We start from the raw sequence: 14,610 nt of genomic DNA, 5'->3' as shown, positions 1-14,610 counted from the left end.
CTTTTAATAATATGAAATTGAAATAAATGTCATATATGGAGAAGTATTTGAGTGCTAGATATGAAGAAGTTACAACTTGCTCCAAAACGACAATGGTAGTTCATAAAGGGCAGGAAACATTCTACTTTTTAAAAGTGAAATACAAATTTTAGCTGATAAGGCTGCTGATAAAGGTAATTCAATACCATAGGCATTTGGGGGGGGGGGTGTTTCCCGTCCTTTCTGAAGGTAAAGAGACAAACTCAAACTAAGAGGTGGAATGCAAAAGTATAAGAAATTATTTAAAAACTGGGTCAACCCAAGATACTTTGCACAGCTGCAAATGTTCTTGATCCAAATAACTTGAGGTGCATAGATCAGCAATTGCCAGGTCTGAAACCAAAAATAGCACATGGGCACATTCCCAACTATGTTCCTTTATTGTTTTCACACCTATAGACAGAATCTTGCCAGAGTAAGCATCTACCATCTATACTAGTGATGGCAAACCTTTTTTTCATCAGGTGCTGAAAGTGCGTGCATGCTATCATGCATGCGTGAGTGCCCACATCCATAGTTCAATGCCTGGGGAGGTCAAAAACAGCTTCTCCCACCTTCTCGGAAGCCCTCTGGAGGCCGGAAGTGGTCTGTTTGTCAACTTCTAGAGGGGCCAGTATGCTCATGTTTCGCCCTCCCCATGCTCCAAAGGCTTCCCTAGAGCCAGGGGAGGGTTAAAACACCTCCCATCTCCCCGGAGGCTCTCTGGAAGCCAAAAATCAGCTGGCCAACATACATGTTGGACCTAAGCTAGGGCAACGGCTCACGTGCCAGCAGATAAGTTTTTGTGTGCCAACTGGCACCCATGCCATAGGTTCCCCATCACTGATCTATACTATGAACTATTAGGGAGGGGCGGTCTTCAACCTCTCTCTCACACCTCGCATCCAAACTGTGTTGCCTCTTTCTACTTCGGATTGCAATCACTGTTCTCTGAATCCATTTCCTTGCTACATTCCATCACAATAAAGGTTGAAATGTTGACTTAGAACAGGAAGATCTACTGTCATTCATGGAAACTCAGAGTGACTTGGGACAAATCATTCAATTCAATTTTCCTCACAGAGTGGTTGTTGAGGGCTGGGGAGATGTGAGAGAGATGAATATGTTCTTTGAACTAATGGAGGTGAGGTAGGTTTTAAATTTTAAGAAACAAATAGTGATCTGAAAAAGCATTGAATTTGATTATTTTTTAAAAAATAAATTAAAAGGCATAACCATTCAAAAACGTATCATTTAATCCCTGGGGTATATCCTGCCCATGAGTTAAAAATATGGCATTTTAGTCTTGCAATTCTAACCAAGTTTTTACATTATTCCTTTAACATACCTTGAGACTAATTACACAAGGCTATTCAGAACAGCAAGATTTTATTATATTTTTTTACATGTATTAAATGTCACCATTGTCAACTTAACTTTCACAAATGTTTACATTGTTAGCCAGAATTTGAGTATATAAACTACATTAATGCCTCTGTTATCTATAATTACTGTACAAATAATCAAATCAGATTCCAGGATGTGTGTTAATTTTGCTCCTGAATTTAAAATAAAATCGCAAAACTAAGAATAAATCTTAACCTGTTTGTGTTGAAAGAATCCATCCCCAAATTAAATTATATAATTATGTACGTAACTAAGATTTCTGAATTAGGCAAAATCCAATACTGCACAAGGCTGCATAATGTGATGATACAGAGTTATGGGGGCTTCTATTGTACACAATTGCAAACAGTTTAATATTTAGCTAGAAGAAAACAGAACCTGGAGCAAAGTTAAAACGTTTTGACATTCCAAAGTTTTTATGAAATGCAAAGCATCCTAGATTGAATATCTACTACTGCTATATTACTAAAAAATACTTTTTTAAAGAGTGATTCCATTTACAGAAAAAGGCACAAAAGCTGAGTCTTAAACCATGGCAAACCCTTCCCCATAGGGGCAGCTGTTCTAGACGTGTCCCATTCAGTCTTGTGTGTCAACATCAAGAGTACTTTGAGACTTAAATCAGGCAAAATAGTCTTGGATCTGTTAAAGCCCAGATTATTATAAATCAGTGAGACCTTAATCAGCATCTGTAGATTTGAAATGTTCATCATCAACAGTGGAGTATATATGTCCCTCGCTGCTAAGAAACTCAACAGCTTTCCTGAAGGAAGGGGAAAAATAATTTGTTCAGTAAAACTTGAAATTTAAACTTTATATACAAGAGGGGGGGAAATCACAAGAGGGTGAAACATACAAAACCAATCAGAATATAATTAAAATTGCCACAGTTGGTGCCACCAACCAAAGTAAAATCAAAGCTATAACAATATATAGCATGCAAACTAATCCTGAATAGTGATAAAATGGATAAAATCAAGGTAAAAGTAGAATTGTTGTAAGACATATTCCTTGTGTGTCTAATCACACTTGACAAATTCTATTCTACTGTATTCTGTTCTAGTCTATATTATTATTAATATTTTATTGGATTTATATGCCACCCCTCTCCAAGGACTATATAATACTACTATGCAATACATAAAACAACAAAATATCAGTTCATTAAGAAGCAAATCTAAAAACTTGACAAAAACAAAAAACATGCATGTAAGAAGTGATTAACTACCCCAAAAGTTATTACAAAGAAACTTAGAAAAGAAGAGGGAAGTTATTGGTACCATGTTTCCCCAAAAACAAGGCCCTGCCTTATATTTTCTTGAACCCTGAAATAAGCACTTGGCCTTATTGCCATGCACTCAAAAGCCCGATTGGACTTATTATCAAGGGATATCTTGTTTTGGGGAAAACGGTAACATTTTGGAGGAACGTCTTGAACTCACATATCCCCACATCAAATTTAAATGCAAAAGGGTGAGGAATGTAAAAAAATGCTTAATGTGAATTATCCTGGCTGAGTCTTCAGAGAAGGGCGGCATACCAATCTAATAAATAATAATATATAGCAATATGATTCTGAAAAAAAATTGGTAAGAAAAATAAACCTGATCCTAATTTTGTTTTAAATACTCTATCACAGGTGTAGATTTCAGGTTTGAAATGAATCAATATGACTTCCTTTTGGTACAGGAATATCAACAGCCCAGTATGTCAAAAACCATCCATTACGTACTTGATCGTTTGTAGATTAATATTATGCAACCGAGTCTGCAGATCATGAAGACTTATCCCTTCAGTTGTCATGCAGCTTTTAATCAAATTCAGAACCTTCAAAAAGCAAGCACAGTTATTCAAAGGCAAATGCAGGAAAGACCTAACTTAAGTTTAACAACAACAACAAAAAGCCCTATTAGTTATACAACAGCAAAGTAATACATCCATCCTCAAGTTTCTGTTTTCAACCTACAGCAGAAACATGCAGTGACATAAAAATGAACCGTCCCAGCAGTCTTTCTTCAGGTGTACAGAGTTTTAGTTTCATAGTGAAAGTACACATGCCAGCAGGACATTTTTATTTAATACCTTTCACTTCAGGATTTTATTCTTGTGTTTTAAAGTGTTGGGAAAGTTAATTGTGCTTAATCGTGACCTAGATGTCCACAATTATATATGAAAAATCCCAGGAATAGAGGAGAAAGCACATATTCTGGAAGAGAGAGAAGTTCCCGGAAGTTGGGCTACAGCATTTTATTATCCGAAAGCACAGAAGACAGATTCCTGGGACACATACCTTTGCCTTCATTAGTGACCTGGTAACTATACATACCTGACTCTGGTGCGGGGTAAGACCATGCATTGTTAAAGTATCATTTCCTCCGGCATTTGACATACTGCTCGTCTCAAATACACCAAAGGTCTGAGGTATTTTTGAAGACTGGGGCTAAAAGTCAAGGGAAAAAAACAATGGCCAATTAGGGTAATTATGTGTATTTCTGCATGTGTAAAATAGAAATAGGACTCTAGCCACCTGTAACAATCCCATTTGTTAAAGCCCTCTACAATTTTCAATCACTTTGCTCCCTCCTTCCACAACCTGGAACCATGTTAATTTATTAAGATTGCTTATTTTTATTTATTTATTTATTCATTCATTCATTCGTCCAATACACAAATACATAGGAAGAAAAATAGACATGTGATAATATAAATGAGGGTGAAAGTGAACTTAGAGGAGAGGATATAAGAAAGGAAGAGAATATATGCGATAGGAGAAAGAAAGGAAAGACAATTGGACAGGGGATGAAAGGCACACCAGTGCACTTATGTACGCCCCTTACTGGCCTCTTAGGAATCTAGGATAGCAAGCCAGTTTGCCTAAGTATATGTGACTAGGCCAGGAAAGGCTGAATTAGTGTGTTTTGCTTGCCCACCTACCATGTTACTTTTTTTGAGGATCATGTGTGCATTGACAACTTCAAGCAGATGTGTAGTAAGTTCATTCATATCTTCCAGGGGGATAATCTTGAATGCAACCAGGCTCTTTTTGTTCTGGAATTTTAAAGGAACATTCAACATGTTTTGGCCAATGACTCTCAAGATATCTACTTTTCAAAATAAATTCCAAATACACTGGTACTTCTACTTAAGAACTTAATTCATTCTGTGACCAGGTTCTTAAGTAGAAAAGTTTGTAAGTAGAAGCAATTTTCCCCATAGGAATCAATGTAAAAGCAAATAATGCATGCAAACCCATTAAGAAAGAAATAAAAGCTCGGAATTTGGGTGGGAGGAGGAGGAGGAAGAAGAGGAGGAGGAGGAGGACAGTCGCTGCTGAAGGAAGAAGGTGAGGTGAGTACCCCCTTTTGCCTTTCTGCACCCAGACGCTCTGGGAGGCAACCTTGCGCCGGGTGTATGGTAGACAGTGCGAGGGAGTCACCACAGTGAAGTGGTTTATTCCCTCTCCAAGCGCCCAGAGAAAGGAAAACACTCTGTTCGCTCTGGGCTGCCAAAGCCTCCTTAACTGCCACCGAAAGGCTCTTCTGGCAGCCCAGGAAAGCCTGAGATGGCCGGGATTAAAGGGGGAATGGCAGGAAACTGTCCGGGCCTTCGTGCCCTCTCAAATTTCCTGGGAAATTTTTCTGGGTTCGGATTCTTAAGTAGAGGTACCACTGTATTCACATTACAGGGGGAAACAAGCCTTTTCATGTATCAGCAAATTCAATATTTTTTTTTTAAACAGTGCTAAAAATATTTAATAGTGTATACGATCTTATAAAATGTTTACTCCTTTTGGATTCTTCTCAAAATTTAGATTTGTCTTTTAGGTTTTTGTGCTTTAAAGGTTCCAAGAAAAAAAAGTATTGCAAGAATACTTCATTATATAAATCTTTGTCATCTTCAGTAATATTTCTAATTAATTTCACATGCTGTATCTACGTTTAGAAATTCTATTGTTCTCAACAGGAAAAACGTTAGTTTTTCTAACAGCCAATGCTGCTCATTTTACTTTTCACAATGTAAAACAATACAGTCTTGCCTGATGCTTAACCTTAGAATGCTAACTGGATTTTTCAGATGTGAAGTGTCTTTTCTACCAGACATTATTTACTTCTAAAAACAGTTACATGTACTCACACTTGCTAAAATTCTTCTCTGTTCTCATGCTTAGGGACTTACCATGAGTCCAATTCACAACTACTTGTAATTATTTTTTAAAATATATTATACAGTGATACCTCGTCTTACAAACGCCTCGTCATACAAACTTTTCGAGATACAAACCCGGGGTTTAAGATTTTTTTGCCTCTTCTTACAAACTATTTTCACCTTACAAACCCACCGCCACCGTTGGGATGCCCTGCCTCTGGACTTCCGTTGCCAGCACAGCACCCATTTTTGCTCTGTGGGATTCCCCTGAGGATCCCCTCCATGGGAAACCCCACCTCCGGACTTCTGTGTTTTTGCGATGCTGCAGGGGAATCCTAGCATCGCAAAAACGAGGGCTTCGCTTGCAACGGAAGTCCGGAGGTGGGGTTTCCCATGGAAGGGAGCCTCAGGGGAATCCCAGCAGCGCAAAAATGGGCGCTTTGGCTGGCAAAAGGGGTGAATTTTGGGCTTGCACGCATTAATCGCTTTTCCATTGATTCCTATGGGAAACAATGTTTCGTCTTACAAACTTTTCACCTTAAGAACCTCATCCCGGAACCAATTAAGTTTGTAAGACAAGGTATCACTGTACTTTTCTATAGCTTTATTGTGCTTTGGATCATACAACATACCACGCCTTAGTTTAAATTAACTGAAGATGGCTGAATATTTTAAATCAAACTGATTTCCTTCCCAGGCAAACAATAGCAATATGACAAGAGGAAAAAAAACTTTTTTCATGACTAAATTATTTACTGAGTAATAAATAATTTCCCGTAAGATGTAGCTAATTTATCTGACTTGGGGGAAAAGGAAAGTAACGTATCTATTGGAGTGTAAATAACAGAAAAATGTCTAAACAGATCAATCAAGGAACCCACACATCACACACACACAAACCTACTTGCCATCTTCTCATCTAACAGAGCCACAGATAAAACAAGACAGCACTTAAATGTCTTTCATTGAGAGCTCAAAATAAACATAGAAACATAGAAGACTGACGGCAGAAAAAGACCTCATGGTCCATCTAGTCTGCCCTTATACTATTTTCTGTATTTTATCTTAGGATGGTTATATGTTTATCCCAGGCATGTTTAAATTCAGTTCCTGTGGATTTACCAACCACGTCTGCTGGAAGTTTGTTCCAAGGATCTACTACTCTTTCAGTAAAACAATATTTTCTCATGTTGCTTTTGATCTTTCCCCCAACTAACTTCAGATTGTGTCCCCTTGTTCTTGTGTTCACTTTCCTATTAAAAACACTTCCCTCCTGGACCTTATTTAAGCCTTTAACATATTTAAATGTTTCCATCATGTCCCCCTTTTTCCTTCTGTCCTCCAGACTATACAGATTGAGTTCAATGCTTTTGACAAAACAGAATTATCCAGCACTATGTGGCATTTCTCCTTTTCAAATATTTTTGCTGCACAGCTCTTACCTGGAAAGACCGCAGGTGGCCAGCTACTTTCACATAGGTTCCTGGTGGAACAACCACATTTTCACTGCCCTCCTCCTTGAATAAAAAGAAGAGACAACGATTTCTTGGCATTTGACAGCAATGTTTCACAAAGTAATGCAAATCAACCTAAACTAGCAGGATTCCATTATCTTACTTTATCCCAGTGCTTCTCAATTAATTTCTGTTAAGCCCCCCCAGGAAGAAGTAAACATTTCGTGCGCCCGCTCTCCGACGGGACGATTGTTTGCAATATTCGGCACATTTCCGTTGAAAAAACTCAAGCGGCTTATCAGTGTGATTGGGGTGTAATGTGTTTAAGTGATGCCTTAATTTATTTGGCTTCATGCTGTCTGCTACCAACATTTTTAGACACAGTAAACCAGTGTTTCCCAACCTTGGCAACTTGAAGATATTTGGACTTCAACTCCCAGAATTCCCCAGCCAGCATTTGCTGGCTGGGGAATTCTGGGAGTTGAAGTCCAGATATCTTCAAGTTGCCAAGGTTGGGAAACACTGCAGTAAACATACCGGTCTTTTCTCTTCTCCTACCGTAATCGCAGTGAAGCCAAAGCGCTACATATGGTTTGTCATATTTCCTCGTCTAAGCTTTGGGAGACTTAAATTTGTCTCATTTGTCATCTGCACCTCTATAACTGTTCTGGTTTGGTTCTACAACCCAACAAGACCGACACAGACTTCAGAGGATAATCAGAACTGCAGAAAAAACAATTGCTGCCAACCTGCCTTCCATTGAGGACCTGCATACTGCACAAGTCAAAAAGAGGGCAGTGAAAATACTTACTAACCCCTCATATCCTGGACATAAACTGTTTCAACTTCTACCCTCAAAACGTCACTAAAGAGCACTGCACACCAAGACAACTAGATAGAAGCAGATTTTTCCCAAATGCCATCACTCTTCTAAACAAATATTTCCCACAACACTGTCAAACTACTTACTAAGCCTGCACTATTATTACTACTAGTAATTTTTTCTCATCATTCCTATCACCCATTTCCTCCCACTTATGATGGTATGACTGTAACTTGTTGCTTGTATCCTAAGATTTTTATTAATATTATTTCTTCATTGCTTATTTGACCCCTATGGCAATCATTAAGTGCTATACCACATGATTCTTGACAAATCTATATTTTCTTTTATGTTGTGGTTAGCTCTGGCCCTGCTCCTGCCCCAAGGACTGTGGATGTGGGGGAGACATACACATGCTGTAGGCCTGTTTCCCCCCCCCCCAGGTGGAATCTGCTGATGAAGGCTCCTCTGACCAAGAAGACATGAGTGACAGGGAGGAGGAGAGTGTGGCAGACAGCTCAGAAGGAGATCAATTCTCTAGCTCCTCCTTGGATTCAGAACAAGAGTTAATGATACAGCCACGCATGCGGAGAGCGATGCATAGGCAGCAACAACTGAGAGATTATTATCAAAGAAAATGAGGCCACCTGTGGTTGGGTGGGGCTGTGGTCATTAGTGAGGCTGCTCTAAATAGCAGCCTGTGGGTTTGGCCATTGTGGAGGATTATCTGATCCTTGTGTTTCGTGACTGCTTTACTGACTTTGACTTTTTGTGTGCTGATTTTTCCCCGCTTTGAAACTAAACCAGAGCAAAGTGTGTGTCACTTTGTGAAAGAAGGACTGTGAATTGCCTCACAGCTGCAAGATAAGTATCACAGAACTGATAAGGGACTTGTACAAATTACCAGTTTGTTTGGAGACGAGTGCTGTTTGTTATACCAAAAGAGGGCTTGGTTTAAGTGACTTTTCATTATAAAGAACATTGTTTTGAATTTTCAAACGTGTGTGTGTCTGAAATTTGTACCTGTGAATTTTTGGGAGGATTCTGCCAGAGAGCCCGACAGAACACTTTTATGTACACTGAGAGCATATACTCAAAGACAAATTCCTTGTGTGTCCAATCATACTTGGCCAATAAATAATTCTATCTATCTATTATCTCCACCTCTCTCCTTTCTTTTCATCCCTGTTAAATATTTTTCCATGGTGTCTCTTAAGGGTTTTTTATCTGCACTTCATATCTCCTGCTCTGTGCTGGGTGCTATTGTTCGGTGCAAAAAAACCCTATTCCCTGCAGCATCACTCTATGTCCCCCTAGGGGAACCCACCACACTATTTGAGAAACACTGCTTTATCCCAAAGAAGAACCAAAGCTAAGGGAGATCAATTTGCAAACACTGTTAACAAATACATTTAGAATCGCGGTCCTTCTAAATACAGTAGTCCCTCACCTATCGTTGGTGTTACGTTCCAGACCCGGCCGCGATAGGTGAAATCCGCGATGGGGAATTTATCGACTGATAGTTCTTTAGGGGGGACGCTCCCTGCTCCCTTTCTCCTCCTTCCCACCAACTCCGGATGCCTGGAGGCGAGCAACGGCCGGCTAACCTTCCCCCCCACGACTACTTACTCTGCGCCTGAGGAAAAGAAGGGGAGGGGGGCAAAAGAATCGCCGCCCCCGAGCATTCGCGACCCACTGCTATTCTTTGCAGCAGTTCGGACAAACGTTGTCTTTTTTGCCTTGCCCCGGCTGGAAAGTCCCTGGTAAGCTGCCCCGGCTGGTTCTTTTTTTCTCTCTCTCTCTTTTCTTTTCTTTTTTTTTCCCCCTCCACCCGCCCAGCACTTCCTCTCCCGCCCTCGAGCCCAGTCTGGAAATCCCCGCCGCATCGCGTTCCTTTCTTTGCTCGCGCTCGCCGGGAGCTCTTTCTACAACCCCAAGCACACCGCCGCCGCCGCCAACCACTAAGCGCGCCTCCAAAGACTGCCTTCTCTGCACTGGCGAGGCGGGTTGAACGAGGGGACGGGCCTCCGCCGGAGCTCAGTCCCCGCCCCGCTCATCATTCGCCCAGCCGCGGGCTGGTTGGCTTGTCCTGCCCTTCCAAACTTCTAAGCGCCGTATCTGTGCCAACGCTGACTTCAAAACCCGCGATGAAGTGAAGCCGTGGTGGGTGAAGCGCAATATAGCGAGGGACCACTGTAACTCAAGGCAGCGTTTACGGCCCACTCTTTTATTTTCTTATTAGTTCTAAAATGCGTATGGATTTGAACATGGACTGCCTCATCTCTATAAGCTGCCACATCATGCTTCCTTCTTTTCATGTATATCGAAGCCTATGTGTAACTTACATCCGTGTCGACCCACTGTCTGACATCCATCGGGGCTGCAGTCATGTCATCCACTTTGTAGAGAATATTCGTTGGAGCTTTTTCAGCCTGCCTGATTATGCCCATAATAATAACCTGCATGTGGAAATGCATGGAAATCTCAATAAACAGATTATAAAGTGGCCTCTCCTATTAATCCATGTGTTCATTAAACCCACAAATGTATACATCGTGAATGGATCATGTTTTGGTACCATCAGATGAAAATGCATCGTATTAGAGAGGAAACGTTTAAATAAAATCTTTGTATAGCACTCTTGGCAGAACTAAAAACTGGAACTGTGTTCAGAAGCTTCGAATTATTATTATTTATTAGATTTGTATGCCAATACAAATGATATCCAATATAGCTGCATGGATAGTAAATGGTGTCAGTTGCTTGGAGTACATAATGCCACTATTTTGTGAGCTGTGTCACTGCTGTTGTGCTTGTGACACAATTCAAAGTGCTGTTTGTCACCTTTAAAGCTTTTCATGTCTTGGGAACAGGTTACCTAAGGAACATCTTTACAATTTTCTCTGTTCATCCAATGTGGGTTTGACATGATGGGAACAGCTTGCCTCCAGAAGTTGTGAATGCTCCAACACAAGTTTTTAAGATGTTGGACAACCATTTCTCTGAAATAGTGTAGGGTTTCCTGCCTAAGCAGGGGGTTGGACTAGAAGACCTCCAAAGTCCCTACCAACTCTTGTTGTTGTTGTTATTTCCACATCTCACTGGCAAGAAATGCTGATTTGCAAGAGCCAGGAAGTGTGCCTTTTCTGCCACAACATTCACCCTATACAACATTCTTCTTCTGGAAATTAAACCTTGCCGGCTTTTTATAAGGCCCTAAAGACCTGGTTCTCTACTACCAGCTCTGCAGGGAATCTTCTCAGCTGCTATGTCTTTTAATTTTTATATTCATGAATGGGTTTTTAAAAAAATACCGTTTGCCACCCACTGTCATTTCTTTATAATGAGCAGTCATATAAACTGAATAAATATAATACATCAATAATAAAATGTATACATTTGAGACATCTCCTCTTGCCTATGTAGTTTTATGTACAGTATGTTTGTGTGTATGATTTTTAAATAATGGGACTTTTAATGTCAGATTTGTTATTTTAGACTTTTAATACTACATTTGTTACTGTATATTGTTTTATCACTGTTGTGAGCCGCCCCGAGTCTGCAGAGAGGGGCGGCATACAAATCTAATAAATAATAATAATACATAGTAAAGGCAATTTTGAAAATTACCTGTGAAAGCTCAACATCACGGACCCTGAAAACATCATCCACTTGTTCAGCCGAAAATAGTTGCGACACTGTACAGGGAACGATATTCTGAGCTCTTGTCCTCTGCAAAGATGAAATTTTTACACTATAATCTTTTTCCTGTCACTTTTTTCAGAAAACAGACTGGATATAAAGAAGTACCTACCGATTTCTTTTCGCTTTGGGTTGCAGAAGGCGACCCAAATCCTCCAGGCGACTGTGTATAGTTATTATTGCCATAATTGCTGTCATAACCTCCTAGAAGGATAATAGAAAAAAAACATGAGGAGGGAAAAAACATTTTTCTTTGCATTTTTCAGTTTCTGAATTTTTCCAAAGCAGCTATTTTTTTTATTCATTCAATATTAAAATGAAACCAAAAATAAAAATATGACGAGATTCATGAGCATCTGCAGGGGAGGATCAGAATAGTACATAATAATAATAATAATAATAATAATAATAATAATAATAATAATAATAATAATAATAATTTATTAGATTTGTATGCCACCCCTCGCCGCAGACTCGCCAGATAGGACCTCCAGACTTCTGCCAGATAGGACCCAATTACTGAATCACATTATTTATATAATAGTATAAAAATGCAGGGATGCTATATTTTATTTTATGCATCTTTTAAATTTTTATTTTACTGTAAGCTACATAGGGTGAGAGGGGCGGCAATACACCACGAATAAATGGCATCGTTTTTAAATGGAATCATGGAGAAAAAGAAAAAAAGAGAAGACTACAGCTCCAATGTGGCACAGCCGTGCATGCTGTGGGTAATGGGAGATGTTATCCCCCACTGTCCCCCCGCCCCCCAAAGGTGGGAATGCCTTCGGAACTCCCGCGCACAATAACACATCACCCGCCCTCACCGTGACCAGACCACATGGTGCAGCAAAAAATAGAAGGGCCCACGCGCGGATAGGTTTCCCTCTCAACTCCAGCTTTAGCTGCGCCAGAACTGCTCGCTTCCACGCTCGCGCGCTTTTTCCGACACGCGCGCAAACCAGGGCGCTCGGGACAGGCTACTAATCATTCCCCCGCCTTTTCCCACCCTTTCTTCCAACCAATCGATGGATGGGGAAACCGAAAGGGGGCGGGCGCTTTGAAGAGAGCGGGTCTGGATAGGAAAGCCGAACAGAAAGAGAAAAAAAAGAGAAGCTACAATGGCGCATGCGAAAATACTGTAGTTCCGGAACTACAACTCCCAGAATTCTCAGGAGGCGTGCCGAAGAATTGACAGTCTGAGAATTGTATTTCTGACGGGAAATTAGGGGATTTAATAAGTAAACTATTTTAGCTTTCGCTGACCACTCTCTTTATAGATGGGTAGCTTCTTCAGCTCTTTGTATCCCCTCAGACAGGTCGGGTGGGCTTATTTATTTAGTCAGTCGAGTATATTGGTAGTATACAAAGATATAACAATGTTTATATACTAACCTCTTAGGAATCGGGAGAGTCAACAGTGGATAGTCTAAGGGTAAAGTTTGGGGGGTTTAAGTGATGATACTACAGAGTCAGGTAGTGAATTCCATGCATCAAGTACTCGGTTACTAAAGTCGTATTTCCTGCAGTCAACTTTGGAGCGGTTTACTTTAAGTTTGTATCTGTTGTGTGCTTGTGTGTAGTTGTGGTTGAAGCTGAAGTAGTCATTGACAGGAAAGATGTTGTAGCAGATGATTTTATGGGCTATGCTTAGATGGTGTTTAAGGTGACGTAGTTCTAAGCTTTTTAAACCTAGGATTGTAAATCTAGTTATGTAGGGCAGTGTTTCCCAACCTTGGCAACTTGAAGATATTTGGGCTTTAACTCCCAGAATTCCCCAGCCAGCAAAGTCCAGATATCTTCAAGTTGCCAAGGTTGGGAAACACTGATGTAGGGTATTCTGTTGTGAGTGGAGGTGTGGAGGGCACTTCTAGTAAAGTATCTCTGGACATTTTCTAGGATGTTTATATCCGAAATATGGTGCGGGTTGCAGACAGATGAGCTTTATTCAAGGATTGGTCTGGCAAAAGTTTTGTATGCTCTGGTTAGTAGTGTGAGAGCAGAAACTACGAAGGATTGGGTTAACAACTCTTGAAGCCTTTTTGGTGATGTTGTTGCAGTGGACTTTGGCAGTTAGGTCATTTGATATTAACATTCCAAGGTCTTTTACGGAGTGAAAGTTGTCTACAAGATCTTGTTTATTTAGCTTGTACAGTATTTGGTGTTCTGATTCTTTTTGCCAATGTGTAAGGCAGAGCATTTTTTGGTTGAAATTTCCTTAAAATAGCTGTATTTCCTTAAAATAGGAAAGAAGCTAAAATTCCTGTCTGGGCATTCAGATTTTATTTGGAAAAAATTGTTTATTAGTGGGAAACATATCTTTCTGTTATGGCATTTGTCCATACCATTTTTGAAAAATGAAAGTATCTGCAGAACTGTCGCACTTTAGTTTTATTAACAAACCTTCATTAATTGAAGAGTTATCACTTTTTAGATTCAGATAATTCAGCTGGTAAAACTCTTCAGTCTTTTGTTTATTTACATGAAGATATGAAGGTCTGTTGTAAATCTCACTGGCAGAAACCCGTGATTAATGAAACTTGCTTTTTAAATATAAAATTGAGGAATGGCTCGACTTTATTGTCTATAAAGAAAGAGGAGCTGCCATCCACCTACACCAATTTGTAGAAAGTTCTCCTGGTCCCTCCCAAATTTGTAGAGACATTTTATCTCAGTGTTGCAAAAAATTTGAAAAGATATCAGCACAAAACACCTATTTTTAGCACCGGCTTTTTTTTACATATACCCCATGGGTATTCTTCCAGATGCCAGGATTAGAACTGCAAACCCCCCCCACCCACCCCCGAACAAAGCCTCTGAAACATTCCTGCACTAATCTCTTTGTTGAAATACAGATTTACCAGGATAAGTGAACAGCTGCAACTTGGGAAAAGCCAAAACAAGATGCAATTAAGTTTCACATTTCAGAAAGTGAGTTGCAAATGGCACTTTAGGGAAGATTTTGAATAAACAAGTAAACAGTTGAACAAGATTTGGAAATTGCCTCCCAACATGGTTTCCTCCGGATATGATAGACTGCAGGTCATATGAAAACTC

At 40.0% G+C, this 14,610-nt stretch overlaps 1 protein-coding gene across 1 annotated transcript; it reads right to left on the bottom strand.

The window, feature by feature from the left end:
- Window positions 1-1,390: 1,390 nt before the first annotated feature.
- Window positions 1,391-12,663, bottom strand: RPA2 (replication protein A2). The gene is made up of 9 exons (XM_070764028.1): window positions 12,381-12,663; window positions 11,663-11,754; window positions 11,479-11,580; window positions 10,194-10,307; window positions 7,014-7,088; window positions 4,360-4,473; window positions 3,752-3,865; window positions 3,158-3,252; window positions 1,391-2,188 (listed from the first exon to the last, which is right to left on the bottom strand). Exons 1-9 carry the CDS (start codon window positions 12,394-12,396, stop codon window positions 2,104-2,106), a joined length of 807 nt encoding a protein of 268 aa, XP_070620129.1. The 5' UTR covers window positions 12,397-12,663; the 3' UTR covers window positions 1,391-2,103.
- Window positions 12,664-14,610: the final 1,947 nt, after the last annotated feature.

This window comes from Erythrolamprus reginae, chromosome 11 (genome assembly GCF_031021105.1).
Source record: "Erythrolamprus reginae isolate rEryReg1 chromosome 11, rEryReg1.hap1, whole genome shotgun sequence".
Lineage (NCBI taxonomy): Eukaryota > Metazoa > Chordata > Lepidosauria > Squamata > Dipsadidae > Erythrolamprus > Erythrolamprus reginae.
Note: the sequence above shows the minus strand (reverse complement) of the source record. Positions and strands in the feature narration are given on the sequence as shown.